Source organism: Schistocerca piceifrons, chromosome X, assembly GCF_021461385.2.
Source record: "Schistocerca piceifrons isolate TAMUIC-IGC-003096 chromosome X, iqSchPice1.1, whole genome shotgun sequence".
In the NCBI taxonomy this organism is placed as follows: domain Eukaryota; kingdom Metazoa; phylum Arthropoda; class Insecta; order Orthoptera; family Acrididae; genus Schistocerca; species Schistocerca piceifrons.
Genome location: NC_060149.1, coordinates 615,915,647 through 615,938,825, shown reverse-complemented (window position 1 = coordinate 615,938,825; position 23,179 = coordinate 615,915,647). Strand labels below are relative to the sequence as shown.

Genomic DNA, 23,179 nt, shown 5'->3' with positions numbered 1-23,179 from the left:
AAACGTGGACATTTTTCTTTATAAGTAGAACATTACTGAATGACAGATGTGTCCCAACAGTAACAGTTTGTAAGATAACTGAAAAAGTCCAAAGTAAGCTATACTAAGATATTCCTTATTGACTTACCAGTTAATTTCCACATGAAGTAGTTCACCCAAGATATATTCTTGAAGACATAGTTTATGTGAAGTTCACAGTTCAGTTTCGACTCAGTACATGTTACTAGTAGTTTTACTGATCTTTTAACCACAATCTGCCTTGTTGCAGGATAGGGAGAGAGGAAAATAGTTGAAAGATGACAAAGAAGGGAATTATAAGTATTATACTGTAAATAAATTAAGAAATAAAAGTTTGTGAAGTAGAAGAGGTGTTCATTCGTCAAAATGCACATAACAAACAAGATCCAGAGCTTTGCTACCTTTGTTTACAGTGCCTTTCAGTGACTCAATAACTCTGCTGTTTGATGAGTTTTTACTTTTACTCCTCAACTGTTTGTTGTCCCGTATCTAATACACACTGATGTATCAAAACATTATGACCAGTGACCACTGTGAGATTGGATGCCACTTAGTGATGTTGTAGTTGTAGAATGTCATAAGGAAAGTACCATATATAAGTGAAGCAGAAAAAATGGGGAAACTTTATATTGTTGATGTGGGCTGCAAATGAGGTAATCCAGTGAAATTATTGACTTTGACAAAGAGAAGATTGTTGTGGCCTGGCACCTGGGAATGAACATATCAGAAATGGTGGAGATGGTCAGCTATTCGCATGCTGTGGTGATGAGCATGTATGGAAAGTGGTTCAAAGATGGGAAAACCATGAGTAGGCAGTAAGGTATTGGATATCCACACCTCATCACAGAACACAGAGGCCAGAATCTTGCCCACTGTGTAAAGTGCAGCACATTTTTAAACGTGGGACTCGGTAGCAGGTGACCACTCTGCGTCCCCACATTGACCCATCGACACCATTAATTACAATTTCGGTTGACATGGGATCATCGAGATTGGAAATGTGTCACCTGCTCAGATTAGTTGTATTTCTTGTTACACCAGGTGACTGTTGTGTTGGGAGTTGCTGTCATCCAGGTGAACAGCTGCTCAAAACATGCATTGTGCCACGGACATAGGCTGATGGTGGTAGTAATGTGCTGAGGTGAACATTCACCTCGCCTTTGGTGGGACCTGTAGTAGTAATTAAAGGCACTATGATAGCTGTGGACAATGTGAACATTATTGCAGATCACCTGTATCCCTTCATGCTTGATGTCTTCCCCAACAATGATGACATCTTCCAGCAAGATAACTATCCATGTCATAAAGCCAGAATTGTACTACAGTGATTTCAGAAGCATGATAGTGGACTGACATTGGTATTTCAGCCACCAAATATGCCTGATTCAAACCAGATGGAAATCATTTGGGGTATTATCAAATGCCAGATTCATGGACTGAAACCTCTGGGCAATAATTTATAAGAACTGTGTAACCCGTACGTAGACATGTGGTGACACATACTTCTGGAAGCCTACCAAAGACTTGTTGGAACCCATGCCATGCAGAATCACTGCCGCATTGTGTTTCAGAGGTTTACCAACATGCTATTAAGCAGATGTTCATATTATTTTGGACTTAGGGGTGTATAAATAGGGGGACTAATGTCACACTGTGAGGCAAGTTACATAACTGACTTACATAGGAAAAAAGTGCCATAGTTTGTCCACTTTTAATAAAATTCTTTCTGTATATTTCAATTTTCCCAATTTTTTTGTATTAGAGATCTTTGCCTCCTTTTTATTCTTCTCACACCTCTTCTTTTTTATCTTTTCTTTGTGAAACAGAACTCCTGTATGTAATGCAAAACAAATCTCATATTTTACTAATTGTGTGGGTTTTAAAAATTCGCAGCCTACAGTATTTAAAGTCAAAAGCTCTAGAATGTGCATTTATCACATTCTTTGAAAAATCTGGTGGATGCTTTATTCCTGAAGGTTTTATGGTGAAGATCCAGAGTTCAAAATGCCTTCACTACTTCTTGACATTGATCTGTTTATACATTTAAGAGCTTGCTAGTAAAAGTGAGTTGATTGACTGTGTAACACTTTCATAGACATCAGCCCATAATAGTTGTGTATCTGTGCATTCTGAAGCTTCCACTTGATACCATTCTGTTGAATTTAATGAGTTGTGCTTTTTAACAGACATACAAGTCATTGCCATATCTTTTTGTCATGTGGTTTGCTGTGATTGCTTTGTTCTGTTCAAACAAATACAATAGCAAACTTTATGCTATTTACAGCATCAAAAAAGTGGGGAATTACTTGCCAAGATGATCCAATCAGGTGAAATGCAGACAGTGAGTGAAAGACATTAAATCTAATGTGAATGCATACCGTCTTAATTGCCTACAAAATCTACTTTCTGGGTCAGTTTGATACAACTTGTAGTGATGGTGGTGCTGGTGATATTACTGGATGAAATTAAAGAAAAAAGACTGCCATCAACATTTTTTGCTACTTCTTACTATACAACAGAAAGTGGTAGCCCTCTCCCTCCATGATGTAAAACGTTGAAAGGCTCTGTACATGTGGTGTATAAAGGTGATTTGAGCTCTAATGTTATGCTGAACTATGTTATTTCTAACTGGGCTGGAAGACATTTCATTCCCTAAGAGTTTATTTCATCATTACTGGTGTCCATGTAATGTCTCGGGCTATAAACAGTGTAGAAGAAAAATCACAGTTTTACTTTTGACTGCTTCATGTTATTATTATTATTATTATTAATTAGGTTTCTACTCAATTGAAGACTGTGAGGCACTTACATATCTGTTTCCCAGGAAGTTCGAATACAGCTCAAAAGATATAATATGAAGAAACAAAATAAATTGTATGTTGGCATCATTTAGACTAAACCAGACTTGCAAAATTAATATATTGAAACATAAAACTAAGGTTATTGTATGAAATTTTGTAGATAAACACTCCTCTCATTGAGATAAGAAACTTCCAGTTTTGTGGTATAAAGATGAAAAATGGTTAAGCTTAAAAAACTGTCAAATTATAAAACTTCAAAGACTGTGAAAGAATGATGTCAGTGAATTTGAGATGTACTTTTAAAACATCTTGAATGGAAATGGAAGCAAAATGATGATAATACGTAATTAAACTTCATATTACAAGGAACTGAAGTGTGACCTACCACTCAATATAACTTATTCTACAAATGTAATAAGACAGACCATGAGTACAAAATTGTCACATTGCCATCAATATTTGTAGCAAATGTTGCAATTTATTTTGACCTAGCTATATTTAAGGTTGTTTGTAAAATTTTCCAGTCTTTAGTGAAATGCAAATACATAACTGTAGGCTGATAAGAAAAGCAATACCCAGGTGATTGCATCAGGAAATCAGTACACACGATCAGTATGGGTTTGCTCAAAAGCATCTCTCATTAGAGGGCTCATTTTGTGTGAGGTGAGACAGTGGTTTTGATGCTGAACTAGTATTTGGGATTAGAAGGGTTTGGTCTTATGGAACTGACGATTGTTACTAGAGAAAGTACTTGGTTTATGTGAAGAGAGAGTACTAATAGTGATTCTGCTTTTAACAGTAAATCATTTGGTTACAGAAGGATCAATAATAGTCTTAATATTGATCTCTGTGGTACATTGTGTGCAGTATCTCCATAATCAGAGTAGAAAGGTTGGTAATTGTGTCTTCTTACTGCTTTCTACTTGCTGTTTGCTTAAGATATAATCCGAACCACTCTACTGGGATTCCTCTGATGCCACGCGAGAGCTTTTCTGAGTCTGAGTAGAGCCTCACTGTTTTAGTTTTATTCAAACTAATAAAAAAGTAATGGACACTTGACAGGCATTAAAATACTTGTAATGGTCTACCCATCCAGTTAATTGTATATATCAATAATTGTTTGTCTCACCCTGAGCAATTTTTTTGTAATTTGTACAGACTTACTATGTTCACCAAATTTCTGTGTCTGCTATCTTTTGAAGCTATTGTTGTCCACTTTCTTAGAGACATTGCACTATTTGGAGCTGCCCATTTCATCAATATATGTGTATAAATATAAGTTTATAACTTATAAATAAAAAGCACAGTATTGTGTATGTTACAGTAGAACATATATACTATTGTGCTTCTCATTTACAATTATTAAGCTGTTGTTCCAAGGAGCAGTGGAGGAATCAGTTAACATGAATTTCTGTTATGTAGTAAACTTTAATTTCCTGCCAGGATAATATTAGAATATAGTGGCACTTACTCTTCATGGCCCACGGCTACACTGCTCAACTAAAATATAGCTGAACAGAGACAAGTAACATGGAAAATGCTATTAATAAATTTAAACAAATAAGACCACATAGCATTGAAGCTTCTTCTTTATAATTCTTCTTACTTTCTTCATTTGATTATATTCTTGACCCTTTATTCGACACATGCAAAAATATTGTGAATAAAAAGCATTAAGTTACTTGAATTAGATGTATATCATCATGTGAACAGTTTTACATGCAATTTTTCAAAATACAATATGTTACTTGTACATATCATTGCCCACAAAAAGCGCATGTTTGCTTCAATGTAACTACTAAAACGTTGTACCTGTGGCTACATAAATTGTTGCATTTTGCGAAATGTCCTTAAAAAAAATTCTTTTTTTGTCCAAAGCATGCAACCATTCTACATTTTACCATCATGTGTCTCTGAGGGCAAATCCTACAGCTTCCCTTTTGGCCCATCCTCTGGTCACTGATCAAAACTGTCATATCATATGTCATTCACTGCTACAGGAGTTGCTGTTTTCATCTTATTCTGGATTTTTCATCTTATTCTGGATTTTTCATCTTATTCTAGATTTGATTTCCATTCTGTAGCCAAAGTCAGGCTGCTTCTTCCCAGAAAAGACCAGTCCATTTGTAATGCCGCTGGTAAGAATTAGCTGACACATTTGTATAATAACTAACCTTTAAGACTTCCTCTTTTCATTTACAAGAAATTTTCAGTGCAAAAGAAAAAACAGCACCAAAAAATCAAAAGAAATTGCTACATTGTGAACTGATGCTAACATAACTTGCATGGTGTACTCTGAAAATGCACTGTACTTGGAAACTTTTCATCAGAGACAACATAATATGGTTGTTTATGAGAGCTTAAATGTTGCTTGGAAGCAGCATTGTCCATCCAAGCATGAAACTTCAAACGTATTGCAAGAAATGAGGTGGAAATTTTATGATGCTTGAGAGCAGCATTACCAAATAAAGGCTTAGAAACAAAAAAAAAAATTAATTGGTAAGAATCTTCCTTCACCCTTCCTCTGCTGTCACAATGTCAGAACCATACACACAATTGTGGACAGTAAATGTGAAGTTTAGTGATATCCAGAATACTAAAGGAAGTGAGGCTCACATTACTAGTTTGTGTCATACACATTATGTGACCTATACATTTGTGTTCCAGTGAAGTCAAATGTTTCTTTCCATGCTAGCTTCCACTGGGATTTTATCAGTATGTTTGTTGTCATTCTAATTTTTTCTTGGTGACTTGGAGTCATCAAGAACAGATGCACTGTAACAGGCAGCTACCACTGAGATTGTTGCCTTTATTAGATACAAAAGTTGTTTGCCCATTTGAAAATATGTAAACATAATACTGGCTTCATACCTCATTTTAACCTTATTTAACCTAACATCCCCAGTCAGTTTGATGTATATCTGAGTACTGAGGAATTAGCTTATTTCGTCATGATTGATTGAAGGTTTACTGAAAATTGAGAATCTAAAAGAAATGTTATGCTACTTTCCATTATTCACAACAGAATGTACAAACTGAGTTTTCACTCTGTTCTATGTAACACACAGTTTGCATTCATTTTCAGTACATTTTCTTAATGTAAAAAAAAGTTCTTTGCATTGTATCCCAATTTTTAATACATAGCTTATCTGATGTGATGAATGTTCATGTCATGAACAAATCAGTAGATAAGATTTTTTTTTCTCAATAGGGTAAAGCAAAGGAACCATCAATGCTTGGTGTGGGCATTCCGGTGGCCGAAGCAGCAGCTATGTCAGCAGCTTACGGTGATGCTGACATCTCAGGAGGTGATACCCTAAGCCTCAGTGGTGGGCTTGGACAGAAGGGTGATTTTGATCGACGGAAAAAGAAAAAGTGTGTACCTCAGTTTAAAACTTAAGGATTTTTGGTGTTAAAGAGTAAATGTTGAGTTATGTGCGCTTTCAGCATATATGTGCATGTATACTGTTATTTATGTGTGCTCAGCTTTTTCTCTTACTTACAGTGCCATACAGCAGCTTCTATCTGCTTTGGTAAGATTTTATTTTTATGAGCACCCAAGAGATTTTTCTTTAACAGGGGCCTGATATATGCAGATAGTATTAAAATGGTGTGAATGACTGTAATGACTTTGGAATGTAAACTCACTGCTGAATTGTGAAAATGTGGAAGTCATAACTGAGCGAGTGCAGAATGAAAAGAAAATTGATAAAATAAGTCAGATGAAATAAATTATCTACCTTCAGATCATCAGCATTGTGTGACAGAGTTAGTAGCATAGTCTTTAAGTTGTATTTATCCAGTTCATGGAAATTGTGAAGCTTTAATTTCACTGTTTTGTGTAATTATAATGACGTCATGGCAATAATGAATCAGTCAAGTGGCCAGGTACACGTACACAGTTTTGGAACAACTGGGGGTAGAGAATTGAAAGTGTGATATCAGTCTACAACTTGATGTTATTATTTGCAAAGTGTACGTGGCATTTGTGACCATTTTTTCATTCTACAAATATGTAGTCCGTGACATCTTAATTTCTTCACAAATAAAGGTATTTTAAAATACTCAAGTAAGAGATTTTCATTATAAGAGATTTATTTACTGTAACAACCACTTATGTGCTTAGGGCAGATGTAAAGCTATGGGAAACAGATTTTTTGTTATAGTTTGTGTTTTGTCAACCAAAAATACATTGTAGTGTGATTAATCCACAGCTCAGTGATGGAGCATAGTGACAATGTGGGATACCCTGTGCAGATTGTGTGGCAGTACTCTAGTGGAAGTGGATTGCCATTGTCTTCATATAATCTCTGTGCACCTTGTGACTGATGTGTAACTGTGTTTGTGAATGACTGTGGCATATCTTGTATAATGTAGTGTTGTTTTCCTGTTGTTATGGTGATTGTAGAAATGAACAGAATGGGCAAGAGTAAACTGAAAGCCAACATATGCTCTGCTATTCTGAAATAACACTTTAACTTTCAAAAGTTTCTTCTACCCTAACTCCACATCATGCTTCAGTGGCATTTGGAACTGAACAAAGGATGTTTGTGTGCTAGTGTGCTGACCAGAAGCTGTCTCTCTGCCACTTCCATCCTCAAATATGAGGACATAATACTGGCTTCATACCTCATTTTAACCATTATTTAACCTAACATTCCCAGTGGGGATGCCAAGCAATTGCTTTGTTATGACCTTTCTGTATTATCTTTTTGTGTTGTTGTGTTTAAAGTACAGTACAAATTGTATATGTCAGAAACACAAATATTTGAAATGTTCCTTTTCTTCACTGGAGTATATGTCTTTAAAAAAAATCAATGTCCTAAGAGTACCTGAGAAATTTTGGACAACAGTATATAATGAACTTTCATCATTATCCTCTTAACTTTGTTGTATTTGATTTCTTATTGAGTCTTATCACATTCAAATAGACAGTACATTGACCATGTTAAAACTTCCTAAAACATTAACTTCCTTTTTTGTAGGTATTTGAAATGTGTTTTTTCAGAATAAACATTTATTGTCTCCAGACATCTTCATTTGATCTATTGCTTTAATTCAATCAAATTCTATGCATTAAGGTTTTACACTTGGTACCACACTTTTTAGGATTATTTTCTTTCATTCATGTGGCCTGTGTTCTTGACAGCATTGTTTTTGTCAAGTTCACGAGTCATTGGTCGATGTGAACACTGTTGCTGTTCTGGAAACATCTTTGTACTCCAACTATCAGTAATATGCAATGCCGAACAGATATTATCAGTTGTAGTCAGTTATGCAGTCATGGTGTAGAAATTATTTCTTTAAAATGTGTATTTGAGCCAACTCATTCTTTGTTTCTTTTGTAACATCTTGACAATAGTTACATTGTTTGTAGGTGAACAAACACTAACTGGTATGTTAAACAACAATGTAATGTTTGAATGAAGGAAATGAAAAGTGATGGACCTGTGTAGCTTTGAAGAAGGGCTGCCAGTATTTAGACTGTTTATTGGATGTATTTCACCAGAGTTTGACCAATATTGCTTGCTTCATATGGTTTAAAATCTCCCAGAATTCATCTTCATGCTTAATTGCATGTTTATAGATAGCATGGTTGTATGAAATGTCAAAAACATTGTAAGTTTTGTTGTTTGCACTGATTTTTTTAGGATGAATTTAATTAATTTTTAGCTCATTATGATGAAAACTGTTATGTTCATGACTCCCTTTAGAGGATTTTCCATGTCTGTGATTTGTGTAGTGTCTGTAGTGAAAAAACTATTACTACACAGTGTTACTCATGATGCATTCTTGAAATATAGACCCATAAATATATGCATGTCAGTGGAATGTTTTAGTGGAATGTTTTATTGGGAACATGAGAGTAAATAATCTGTTTTATCTATTCTTTGGCACAAAGTGTAGACTCTCTCAGTACTTTGCTTGAGGCAACTCATTTTCTATAGCTGACACTAATTTATTTTATAAAAATGAAACAAATTTCAATTTTTCATTAAATGTAATTTTCCTGTGAAATATTCACACTCTGCAGGAATAGATGTTTTTGTACAAAAATTACCATGTACTTTAAGTATGTGATAGCTGTCAAATAATTTTAGACAATTTTGGCTCTGTGATAAAGACTTATGGGTATTTTATTATTCTTTCCTAAATTTTTTAATGTTTGATGAAGAAGCCTCATAACTGCAAATAGTTATCTTGTGACGTATCAGCATCCTAACATTGTGCTTTATTATTGTTGTGTTTTGAAGACTTTTGAAACACAACTTTTGACACTACCAAGGATGACTTGCATGGGTGACACAAGGAAAAAGAAATATGTAGAAAAAAAATTCTTTCCTGTAGTGACATTGACTTTAATGCATCAGGTGTTTAAACATGAATGTCATATCTTCCTCTCAGATATATCATTGGTCAAAAATAACGAAAAAGTTCTATTGACATATCTCCAGAAATAAATGTCTGTTGAGATCTGGAGTAATTTTCTTGTGTTGTTGCGATTGCTCAGTACTCAGTGGCATAGGATGTCTTCCTGTAGAAGTTCATTGGACATTTCGTATTGATTGCGTTTGTTTTTGTACTTTTTCAATTGACTTAGGTGCCAAAGTCAGTCACAGCAATCTCTGCATCAACTGTTCCATACAGATTATATTTAATTTGTGCAGGTTCCAGAACAATATTAGTGATTCCATGTAGTATGTCTAATGCTGCTTTGAAATTGAGTCATGTTATTCCACTTGAAAAATGGTAAACAAGGTATTCTTCTTCCATGGTTTAAGCAATAACATTAACCAACATTTACATGTCGTATATGCCAAAAGAATATCCACATTGCCGCATTCCAAGTGAAGACAAAAATATTCTGCATGTTATGCCAGTGACATGCAGGTACAGAAACATTCATAACAGTGCAAAGGATCGAAGTGTACTCCACTAAAACCCCACAGTGAATGAAGAGAAATGAATGGTGGGACAAGTAAGGATAACTCCAAAAACAGTTTGAGATTAGCTGCAGCTGCTGAAGGCATAAATCATTTGCTTACTAGTCAGTACTATCAGAGATGTTACTTTACCCATGTCACTCGTACTGTGCGCAAGTTCTCAGGCCACAAGACCATTTTGTCAGTGGCTTGTATTCCAGAGTTCACATGTAGAATCTTATTTATAAATGAAGTGGAATTCAAACAGAGGGGAATAATAAATTACTCAGATAGTGTGTGGACGGATACAAATTGTAAGGTGATTATGGAAGCATAACATCAGGCTCACTTTTTCAGTTTATGGGCTCTAATTGTGAGTGAGAGACTAGTAGGGCCTGAGAACTACAGAACAATACTGTAAATCACCCTCAGCTTTTCTTATAATATGAAATTAATAAAGGTGAATCAAAAATCTTAGTAGTTGGCATACAAAACACTATTGCCCGATGCTCACTTAACAATGACCAACTAGAGACTGTCAAATTCTTTACATGCCTGGGGTGTAAACTTACATGAGATGGAATGTCAAGAAAGGATATTAGAAGCCAAATCAACCAGGTAGAAGCTGCTTTTAATAAGGGAAGAAACCTTTTCACATCAAGCAGCATAGACAAACATCTTGGGGGGAGACCTCATAAAGGCACGTGTTTGGAGTGTGCTACTGTATGGAAGTGAAACATGGATGCTCAGAGAAACAGAAAAACAAAAAATATCAGCCTTCAGGATGTAGTGCCACTGCAGAATGCTCAAGATTCATGGGTAGACAAGATATCAAATGAAGAAGTGCTTCACAGAGCGGAGGAAGAGAAGCTTTGTCTCCTGAAGGTAATTCAAAATGGAAGGGACACATGGGTCAGCCATCTGCTGAGAGGTGATGGTATCATTAAAAGTATCATTGAAGGGACAGTAGAAGGTAAAAATACAAGAGGTAGATGGGGACTAGAATATATCAACCAGATCATGGAGGATACCAGCTGCTCTCGAGAGGAAGGCCGAAGACAGAAAAGCATGGTGAACTGGTGGTAACCAACCTGATGGTTGAGGATCTAAGAAGAAGAAGAAAAGACCTATACTATTAGAGAATGTAACTTGTGCAGTGGGAAAAAATAGGTGGGATTTATGCATATTGTCTGGCCGTGCAGAGTCCATATGACCACTGACCTGCTATTGATGTAAACCTGTCCAGGCGATAGCAGTGTCACCTGCTGAGGAATGACTATTTGTCAGAGACATGCATGGTGCATGTAGTATCAGCGAATGTGCTGTCCGTGCATAGAATGGGGAAGCCGCATGATCTATCTGAGTTTGACCAAAGGTGGAGTGTGTTGACCCAGAGGCTCGGCATGAGCATTCCATAAATTGCTCAACTTAATGGCTGTCTGAGGATCGCAGAGGTGAGTGTCTTCAACATGTGGTGAAAACAAGGTGAAACGATGTCTAGATGGCATGAGGTTGAGCGGCCACCCCTCATAACAGATGACTGACATCGTAGGCTGGGTAAACTGGTAAAACAGGACAGGCAGCGAACTATGGTGGAACGGACATCAGACTGAATGCTGGGCAGAGTACAAATGTGGCGACCACGCAGTACACCGAACACTCCAAATGATTGGCCTCTGCAGCCCACGACCCATACATGTGCCAGTGTTAACACCGCAACATTGGAAACTATAACTGAAATGGGCATGTGAGCCTCGGCATTGGATGCTGGTGCAGTGGTAGAGCATTGCATGGTCAGATGTATCTTGATACCTTCTTCATCATGCTGATGGGAAAGCACGAATCTGTCGTCTTCCAGGGGAACAGCTGCTGGACACCTGTACTGGGGTATAGAGACAAGCTGGTAGCAGCTCCATTTTGCTTTGGGTAACATTCACATTGGCATCCATGGGTCCAGTGGAGCTTGTGCAAAGCATCATGATAGCCAAGGGGTATTGTACACTGGTTGCAGACCGTGTATATCCCTTTATGATGATCATATTTCCCGACAGCAGTGGTATTTTTCAGCAACATAATGTTCCATGTCACAAGGCCAGGAGTGTGATGGAGTGGTTTGAGGAACAGACTGGTGAGTTCCAGTTGATGTCCCTCCAGTGACCTACCAAAGCCTCATTGCTTCCATGTTGCTTCCATGCCATGCATGCCCTGTCACAGCTGCTATCTGTGTCAAAGATGGACATAGTGGCTATTAGGCAGGTAGCCATAATGTTTTGGCTGATCAGTGTATTTAATCAGTGTTGGGTTGTGTAAGGATGATCAGCAGTGTGTCCTCCATATTCAATTGATGTTAGTCCTTTGGATTTCTGGCTATGGTGACATTTAAAGGTGGTGGTATATGATTCATTATTGATAACACACATTTATTTCACCAAATTCAAAGCTAACGATGTGTCGTTAAACACTTTCCTGTTTCTTTTAGTATTATGGCTAAAGGATGTTCAAAAGTGGGTTATAACAACATGGAAAACTGCTTGTAGTTTCAACAGATAGGTGCCTAACGAGCTTTGTTTCCACACATAAAATTAAAACAGTTACTTTTGACCAATACTATCTTATGTACGTATATGTGGGACACAGCTCTTTAAACACTTTTGTATGTGTGTTCTCTGAAAATAGATGAGATTCATATCATTTGTCTGTAGAGTATAAAAAGGAGAACACATCAGCATGAAAAAATACACATTTTTGATGAAAAATGTTGAGGTTTGAATTTGCCAGTTCATGTGGACTTTATCATATCATAGGCATGAATTCATAATGCTGTATCCACATTGTTGGTCACTTCATAGACAAACTAATATGTCTGCTTCTTTCATAGCATATGAGAAGGAGAATTGGCGGATCTCAAATCTTTACAATTATTCACTTTGTTTCATAATTCGCCACAAAGACAATGATGGATTTTCTGTGTCCAGTTGTGTAAGGAAATAATAAAAAGGCTTTGGAGACTGTAGTAGTTTGATATTGTTGACGATAATGAAACCTGTGTCCATGTGATATGAAACAGTAACTGAGACTGTCGTGCTACAGAATTCTAGGCTATAAAAATCCACAGCTTAAGTGATTTCTTGTTTTAGGCATGAGCTCCTGGCTGAAGCGATGAAGGCAGGAACTCCATTTGCGTTGTGGAATGGTCCGACAATTGTTGCATGGTTGGAGCTATGGGTGGGAATGCCTGCATGGTACGTTGCTGCATGCCGTGCCAATGTAAAGTCAGGAGCTATAATGAGTGCACTCAGTGATACTGAAATCCAAAGGGAGATTGGAATAAGGTAAGAGTAATTGAAAATTGGAGTCTGTTATGTCCATCTGAAAGAAATAAATCCTGAAAATATGATTTAGTTTTTTTCATTACTGTCATCCCACAGCTAATTACTGATTACACATAAAAAAGCTGTAGTGTTTGATTGCTATTAATTAATCATTAGAATTGTACCTGCATAAATTTGTTGTTAGGGTGTGTGTGTGTGTGTGTGTGTGTGTGTGTGTGTGTGTGTGTGTGTGTTTGTGTGAGAGAGAGAGAGAGAGAGACTATAAATGTATGGATGGGAAAATTTCATGTCATTTTATAACCAATATAATGATTGCAGATTACAGTAATTTTAGGCCAGTTTGAATGATATTTTTTGACTTTGTTAATGTCATCATCCACAGTCCCACCAGTGAGAACCTTTTAATTAGTTTAATTGATTCTCACCATGCCCTTTTAGGGTTCAGTTGCCCATGATACAGAGTCATTCTGTGGCACCTTGCAGTCAGCTATATGACTACAAAATGTTGATTTACTGCAAGAAAAATCCATTTTTCTCACATTCAACTTATGGAAGACTATACAATTACTTGTTAAATATTCAGACCTGTTATTGAAGGTTGTGTTATATACAGGGTGAGGCAGCTAATTCGTAACACCCCATGTATCTCCCCAACTGTAATAGATACAAAGATGCTGTTTGGACAGTGAATTGCAGGGACAGGGGCTACTGGAATACATCACATTTCATGTTTGTGCTATTTTTTATTACAGAGATATGAGGCCATCTTTTTTTTTTTTTTTTTTTTTTTTTTTTTTTTTTTTTTTTAAATGGAACCCTATGTTAAATTTTAGCGTAACATGATGGGCTTAAAAAGGTGGTTTCAAATATGTATATATCATAATATTTAGGCAAATAGTTTTTAGGACATAGATATGTTCCTGTATCATGTCCATCCTTCAAAGTGGCGTTGTCCAATGTGACCTTTCCTGTTGACTACTGAGGAACTTAACAGGGAAGGTTTTGTTTTCCTGCTTCTCAATAATGCCGCAAGTTGACGCACGAGGTAGCTGGAGAGAAGGGTATAAATGCGCTGCTGGGGTAATGAGATATCGCATTTCCATCATAGTTTCTTGGAGCAGACGTGTACACCAATGAAGGAAAGTTAGATATGCTTCTAGTGTATGGTGAAAGCAGAAGAAATGCTGTTAGAGCAATAAGGCAATACGGAGAGCTGTATCCTGATCGTGAGCATCCTACGTGCCAGCTTCTTGCATGTATTTGCAAGAAACTACTTGAATCAGGATCATGGAATGCCATACAGAGGACAAGGCAGAAAAGTGCAACTGGAGAGGTACATGAAGAGAACATTCTAGCGTTGGTGCATAACCACCCTACTGTTTCGTCGCAACGTATCGCCTCGGAATGTGGTATAAGTCAGAGAAGTGTTCTATGCATATTGCACCAGCATAGATTTCACCTGTTTCACCTCTCATTACATCAAGCACTGTCCCGTGTGGATTTTGAACAGCACCAGGAATTTTGCCGTTTTGCTCTGCAGCACCTACAAGATGATCCAATGTTTTTTCAATGGGTGCTTTTTACTGATAAAGTGACTTCCACCAACCATGGCAATGTGGATTTGCATAATATGCATTGCTGGTCAATAAAGAACCCTCATTGGCTTCGACAGGTACAGCATTAGCAACTGTGGAGTGTTAACGTGTGGTGCGGCATCGTCGGAAATGTCATTGTGGGGCCGTATGTCATTCCGGGTATACTAAATGGCAATAACTATGCACAGTTCCTGTGAAACGTTCTACCCATTTTACCGGAAGAGGTACCACTAATTACGCATCAGTGCATGTGGTTCCAACATGACAGGTGTCCTGCTCACTCTTCCTGTGTGGCTACAGAGCTGTTAAATGAAAAGTTCCTGGATTGTTGGATAGGATGACATGCTGAAGTGAAATGGCCAGCCCAGTCTCCTCATTTAACCCCTCTTGATTTTTTTTTCTGTGGGGAACAATCAAATGTAAAATGTATGGTCAAATACCAACTATGCTAGACAATATGAAGCAACTTATCATCAAAGCGTGCGCTGATATCTCACGTGACACCCTCGCGGGCGTTCACAAATCAGTCGAATGGCGACTACAGATGTGCATTGCAGCAGAGAGGAAGCATTTTGAACACACACTACAGTAAAGTTTTGTACCATTTACAGTATGTATTTTGCATCTTTGTGTGTATTTGCTTCGTATTGTGATCAATAGTACATATTTTCAAATAAAAAACAAAAATGTATGAAATAATTGTGACCAATAAGGGCCTCCTCATTTACATTTGTATTTCTGTTACTTAAAATGTATTAACATCTTGTAGTATTTTAATACTGTATGTTGTGTACTATTTTGGTATCACAGCTGTCAAAAAACTGAATAATGTTTGCACGACATCATCAGTTAACTTTTGCGCAAAATATAACAGTATGTATTACTATTGTCGGGTAAATGGCCGTGTTTGTGTAAGGATGGACTCGCCTCGTTTACCATGTACTCTACACAACAGGAAAGGTCGCATTGGACGATGACGCTTCGAAGGACGAACACGATACGAGACCATATCTGTGTCTCAAAAACTGTTCACCTCAATATTATGATATACACATATATGAAACCATCTTTTAAGCCCATCATGTTATGCTAAAATTTAACATAGGGTTCCATTTAAAGAAGCCAAATGTGGCCTCATATCTCTGTAATAAAAAATAACACAAAAATGAAATGTGATGTGTCCAAGTAGCCCCTGCCCCTGCAATTCTACATCTACATCTACATCTACATCTACATTTATACTCCGCAAGCCACCCAACGGTGTGTGGCGGAGGGCACTTTACGTGCCACTGTGATTACCTCCCTTTCCTGTTCCAGTCGCGTATGGTTCGCGGGAAGAACGACTGTCTGAAAGCCTCCGTGCGCGCTCTAATCTCTCTAATTTTACATTCGTGATCTCCTCGGGAGGTATAAGTAGGGGGAAGCAATATATTCGATACCTCACTGTCCAAACAGCATCTTTGTATCTATTATGGTTGGGGAGATACAAGGGGTCTTATGGCTTAGCTGCCTCTCACCCTGTATATTACATTACATGTTTAGTTATGAAAGAATAAATTGTTAATGTTTGATCGTAACTAAATCTTATGTTTTTTATTGAACTTTGCATTGTGTTCCTATATGTTTTCTAGTTTACATAGATGTATTCTGTTCATTATTTTCTGATATTAATGATCCATTTTCTCACAGTGGGTCTCTCTTTCATCAGTGTTAAGAGTACCACAAGCTCACATATTTTCTTTTGTGCAGGCTTCCAAGTTCTGATGCACACAGTTTCTTTCAACATCCATTGTTTTTGTCATGTCTGGAGTAGGTAGAATTCTGTAGTACTTAATTAGAACACGCATAGGCAGAGCTAAAGCATTGAGAATAATACATACATGATCAGAAGAATACAAGGGACACAGCAAAAGATACACCACTGCATAAAAAATCACATCAATTAGAGTCCATAGCCATTGGCTAAGTACGGTTTAGATTATAGGATCAAACCGTAGTTCATTGATAATAATGTAGATCTGTATCATAAACACAGTGAAGTTAAGTAGAGGAGGAGTGGCCTTTATTGCCATGTGAATTGCCATAAACTGAGAGACTGACAGCTGTAGCACTTTTGATGAAGTAATTGTATTGTTTCATCAGCTCTAGTGTATCATTAAGATCAATATCCGCAACTATCACACCCCTTGTGCATGAAATAGGCATATAGGGCAGAAGTTACACAGTTTTTACCTCGTCCAAACTGAGGCAGTCAAAGGGAGCCTGTGTCCCATCTGATGGGTCCACCATGAAATCTCAAGGCAACACCTGCACTGGAAGGTTTGTGATATTGTTTGGTGATACTAAATATTCTGCTTAATCACAGTTGGAATCAGTGGCATTTGATTAGGTGGTGTCTGCCCTTGATATATTGTACAGTATGTCAATATCTGGAAAATACTACATCACAATGGTTGGGTCTCAAGTGCTGAAAGTGAGGGTGTCTGAAGTGCCTAGTTATGAACTTCATTATTTAGGAATAAATGAGACAGCTCACCAAAAGGCAGAAGTACTGTGTCGTCGATATGTAGACAAACAAAAGGTACAGAGCTTTGCTAGCTTTCAGAATGAACTTCCTTTTCCAAGCTTGTAGGAAACACACACACACACACACACACACACACACACACACACACACACACACACACACACACACAAACTATTGGGTGGGAGCGGGGGAAACAGGTTTAGAACAAGGTGATTGTGACTATGGGAGCAAAGGATGAAAGGATGTTCTGTAAGGATAGCTCCCATCTGCGCAACTCAGAAATGCTGACGGTGGGGGCGAGGATCCAGACGGCACTGGTTGTGAAGCAGCCATTAAAATCCTGCATGTTTTGCTCTGCTGCGTGTTGTGCCATTGGGTGGTCCACCTTGTTTTTGGCAACAGTTTGGCAATGACCATTCTTTATAGTTGACAGCTGGTTGGTTGTCATACCAATGTAAAATGCTGTACAGTGGTTACAGCAGAGCTGGTGTATAACATGGCTGCTTTCACAGGTGGTCTGGCCTCTGATTGGGTAGGATAAGCCTGTGACGGGACTGGAGTAGGTGGTGCTGGGTGGGTGGCTTGGACAGGTCTTGCTTCTGGGTCTTCCACAAGGGTATGACCATTGTGTCTGAGGATTGTGGATGGGAGTGGCATAGGCATGGAGTAGGATCTTGTGAAGGGGAGGGGGTGGAAGTATCTTTGGTAGGATGTCCCTCATTTCAGGGCATGATGATAGATAATCAAAGCCCTGACACAGGACATGGTTCAGTCATTCCAGACCTGGGTGGTACTGAGTGACAAGGGAGGCGCTTCTTTATGGTTGGTTCTTGGGATGGATGCGAGGATCAGGTGTGTGTGTGTGTGGGGGGGGGGGGGGGATATGGCCTGGGAGATCTGTCTGTGCATTAGGTCTGAAGTGCATTGCCTGTCTGCGAAGGCCTTTGTGAGGCTTTCAGCATACTAGGTGAGGGAGTTGTCATTACTGCAGATGTGCCTGCCATGGGTGGCCAGGCTATATGGGAGGGATGTTTTGGTGTAGAAGTGGAGGTACTGTTGATAATTGATGGTTTTGATGTGGACCGAGATGTGGATGGAGCTATCTGAGAGGAGGAGATCGACATCTAGGAAGTTGGCCCGATCGGTGGAGGAGGACCAGAGGAAGTGGATGAAAGAGAAAGTGTTGAGATTGTGAAGGAATGAGGAAAAGATGTCCTGGCTTTGGGTCCAGATTATAAAGATGTCATCAATAAACCTGAACCACACCAGGGTTTTGGGGTTTTGGGGTTTTGGGAAGCTAGAAATGTTTCCTCTAGGTGGCCCATAAAGAGGTTGGCACAGGAGGGTGCTATGCGGGTGCCCATGGCTGTGCCACAAATTTGTTTGTATACCTTCCCTTCAAAGGTGAAGCAGTTATGGGTTAGTATGTAGTTGGTTAGGTGTATGAGGAATGAAGTGATAGCTTTGGGATCTTCAGGGCATTGGGAGAGGTCGTGTTCAATCACAGCAGGCCGTGGGCATGAGGGATGTTGGTGTATAGGAAGGATGCATCAAGAATGACAAGTGTAGACCGCTCAGGTAATGGTGTGGGATGGTGGAGAGCTGGTGCAAGAAGTGATCGGTATCTTTAATGTGGGAGGCTAGGTTTTGGACAATTGGTTGCAAATGATGGTCAACAAGGGCTGGGTCTCTTACAGTGGGGGCACTGTAACCAGCCACAATGGGGCACCCATGATTGTTAGGTTTGTGGATTTTGGGGAGCATGTAGAAGATGGGTGCCACTATTTAAGTTATATGTGATATAATTGGATATTAATACAAACAAAATCAACCTTTAGATGGTACATTAATCACCAGTATTTTCATGTGGATCATCACCAGTATTTTCATGTGGATCCCAAAATTATATCTATGCATTTTATTAGGAACCAAAAATAGTAGTAAATGCAGAGGTGACAAAAGTCGTGGGATAATGATATGTACATATACAGAAGGTGGTAGTACAGCTTATGTGAGGTATGAAAAGGCAGAGCATTGGCAGAGCTGTCATTTGTGCATAGGTGATTCATGTGAAAAAATTTCTGGCATGATTATGGGCACACAACAAGAACTAACAGGGAATGATGTTGGAGCTAGATGCATGGGACATTCAGTTTCAGAAATTGATGGGGAATTCAATATTCAGAGATCCGCAGCATCAAGAATGTGGACAAGAAAACCAAATTTCAGGTATTACCTGTCACCACAGACAACATGGTGGCCCATCACCTTCACTTCACAAAATCTAATTATAGCCAACATCTTAGAAGTATTAGTTTGATAATTTTAATCTGGGATTGGACTGGAATGCTGATGCAAAATTTTAGTCCTTTCCCTTTCTATACATTTGTACAAAAATTTTCTTCTTGTTGTTGTACTTGATAATGGCTTAAGGCCAAAATCATGAGAGTAATATAAAATAAAGAAATTTGTACAGTCAGAGGGCAGAAATATCATTCAAACACTTTCCATAACTGTTGTACATGGATATTCATCCATCCACACATTAGAGTAGTGACAACTTCATATGTTTTCCTGAGTAAATTTAGCTTCATCCATAAACAGAAAAAAATCTGGAAACAGAGAGTCTTCCCTGTTGATTCATTGTGAATACGAGACAGTGGCTAGTCAAATACATACCATGGAAAATTGCTAAATGACCATGTATTTTGAGAAGTTATTTTATTTAGACAACCAGTTGCAGCATCTTGGCAATGCCATCTTCAGACACAATATGTACTTCATTTATGGACAATCAGATATATCAATACCAGCAAACTTTAGTTTGTCAAGTCTTGTTGCCAAGTCTTTAGAGGAAATACTCGAATAACGAATTCACAGTATCCAGATACTGATGGCTCCAGTATGCGTATATCAATGTATCTGACTGTCTATACGTGAACTGCATATTGAGCCTGAAGATGGTATTATTGAGATGCTGAAATGGTTATCTAAAGAAAAGAAAATAACTTCTCAAAATGTACACTGTTTGGTAATTTTCCTTGTGGAACATATATCAGAAAGACGGATTAGGGGCCATAGAAGGGGAGTTTTCATTACAGTATACAAAAATATTCTCTCTTCCAGTATTAAGGTTGAAGCTGAATGTGACAGTGAGGTTATCGGAATGCGTATAACAGGTGTAGGTGAAACTAAGTTAATTGTTGGATTTTTTACCAGCCACCCAATTCCGCTGCGAGTCATTCAAAGAAAGTCTGTGGTCAGTAGTGTGTAAACACCCAGATTATGCACTGATATTGGAGATGACTTTAACCTGCTGTGTATAGAAAACTGCTAACTTGGCAGTCCACATGCAGTGGAAATATCTTAGACCTTGGAACTACAAATAGGCCAGACCTTATTGACAATGTCAGTATAGAAACAGGGATTAGCGATTATGTCATTATTGCAGCTATATTTGCGAATGTTAATAAATCAGTCAAGAAGGTTAGGAGAGTGTTTCTGCTAGATAGAGCAGGTAAGCAGTTATTAACAGCTTACTTAGACAGTGAACTGGCATCACTTAGTACCAGTAAGATGGATGTAGAGGCATTATGAGCAAAGTTCAAGCAGATTGTAAATCATGGTCCGGAGAGCTATGTGCCTAGTAAGTGGATAAAGGATGGAAAAGATTCACCATGGTTTAATAATGAAATTCATAAGATGCTGAGGAAAACAGGCTGTTGCACTCTAGGTTCAAAAGGGGACATACAAGTGATGACAAGCGAAGGTTAGTATAGATTCGTGTGTCTGTGAAAAGATATATGCACAAAGCATACAACTACCAACGTCACATGTTAGCAAAAGATCTGTCGGACAACCCAAGAAAATTCCGGTTGTACATAAATTCCCTAAGCAGGTATAAGGCTTCCATTCAGTCCCTCGTTGACCAGTTTGGTGTAGCAGTTGAAGACAGATAAACAAAAGCCAAAGTTTTAAATTTCACGTTCAAGAAATTGTTCATGCAGGAGAACTGTTCAAACATACTGCCATTTGACAATCGAACAGACCCCTGTATGGAATGGACGGCATCGAAATAAGCTTACTTGGCATAGGGAAGCAATCTAAAGAGTTGAAAACAATTAAATCACCAGGTCTGGATAGAATCCCAGTTCGACTTTACAAAGAATACTGTATGGCATTGGCCCATTACCTAGCTTGCATTTATCATGAATCTCTTGCCCAGCACAAAGTCCCAGGTGACTGGAAAAAGTGCAGGTGACTCCAGTATATAAGAAAGGGAGAATGGACCTGCAAAATTATGGACCAATATCCTTAACTTCTGTTTGATGCAAAATCCTTGAACACATTTTCAGCTTGCATATAATAAACTATCTTGAGGCTAAGCAGCTGATGTCCACGAATGGTTTTCGAAACCAGCACTCATGCGAATCTCACCTTGCCCTTTTCTCACATGATATACTGAGAACTATGAATCAAGGGCAACAGGCAAACCCCATATTTCTAGATTTCTGGAAAGCATTTGACACTGTGCCCCACTGAAGGCTGCTAACTAGGTGTGAGCAGCAATCTGTGGTTGTTTGCTGATGACACTGTGGTGTACAGTAATGTGTCAAAGTTCAGTGACTGTGGGAAGATACAAGACGAATTACACAAAATTTTTAGTTAGTGTGATGAATGGCAGCTAACTGTAATGTGGAAAAATGTAAGTTATTGCAGATGAGTAGGAAGAACAAACCTGTATTGTTTGGATACAGTATTACTAGTGTCCAGCTTGACACAGTCAAGTCGTTAAATATCTGGGCTTAACAGTGCAAAGTGATATGAGGTGGAACAAGCATGTGACCACTATCGTGGAGAATTGTAGGAAAGAGTGGTTCATCTGTAAAGGAGACTGAATGTAGGTTGCTGGTGCGACCTGTTCTTGGGTGCTGCTCAAGTGTTTGGGATCTGTACCAAATTGGATTGAGGGAAGACACTGAAGCAGTTCAGAGGATGGCAGTTAAATTTTTTGATGGTAGGTTTGAACAAAATGTAAGTGTTATGGATATGCTTCACGAACTCGAATGGGAATCCCTGGAGGAAAGGCAGCATTCTTTTTGGGAAACACTATTAAGAAAATCCGGCATTTGAAGCCAACTGCTGACCAATTCTGCTATCACCAACATACATCATGCGTAGGGACCACAAAGATAAGATACGAGAAATTTGGATGTACAGTCAGTCATTATTCCCTTGCTCTGTTTGCAAGTAGAACAGTAGCGGAAATGAATAGTAGTGGTACAGGGTACCCTCTGCCATGTACCTTACGGTGGCTTGTGGAGTGTCTATGTAGATGTAAATGTAGGACAGAAAATCGTAGTTAGGCTGTTACAGAAATGACTGTGCGAACTCTAGTTGAGATGGATAATGGTCCCAAGGTCAGTACTCTGACAGGACTGAAAGGATGAAGCCATTATTCCACAACACATTTCACAGTAAACTACGGTGAACACCAAACTCAATGGCAATTGCTCATGTACTTTCCTTGGACCTATTCTCAAAGCATAACAGCCCATATTCCTCAGAGGTATGTGTAGGCACCATTCGTTGTTTGCTTGCATTGTGCCTGTGTACTATCAATGTCTCGATATTCTGACAATGGATTGCAGTATTGTGGACATCTTCATGCAGGGAAATGTTTGCAATACACTGGATGAGGCTCTTAGACTATTGCTTTCAGCTACACTATAAACAAAGTGCATGTCCCACGGTTCTTTCCATGTGTAGCAGTCCATATTATGTACTGGGGTTGTCAAGCAGACCCTAAAGAGCTAAATGTTATTTGCTATATTCTGTTCATCATAAAAATAAACCTTATGTAAACATTACACTCTGTATTCTTCCGTGTTTGCTGGAACCTCATTGGATTTCATTTCACATGGAGCAGAAGCCAGTCTGTCTCGAATACAGTCAAGTACGATAATGAGGATACATTTTATGC

At 38.4% G+C, this 23,179-nt stretch overlaps 1 protein-coding gene across 1 annotated transcript in view; it reads left to right on the top strand.

Annotated features, from left to right (window-relative positions):
* The window catches only part of LOC124722553 (liprin-alpha-1), a 410,311-nt gene that overhangs the window by 333,404 nt on the left and 53,728 nt on the right, over positions 1-23,179 (top strand). The window contains exons 20-21 of the mRNA XM_047247695.1: positions 6,031-6,194; positions 12,880-13,074. Of these exons, the coding sequence (XP_047103651.1) occupies positions 6,031-6,194; positions 12,880-13,074 (359 nt within the window). The remainder of the gene's footprint in view (positions 1-6,030; positions 6,195-12,879; positions 13,075-23,179) is intronic.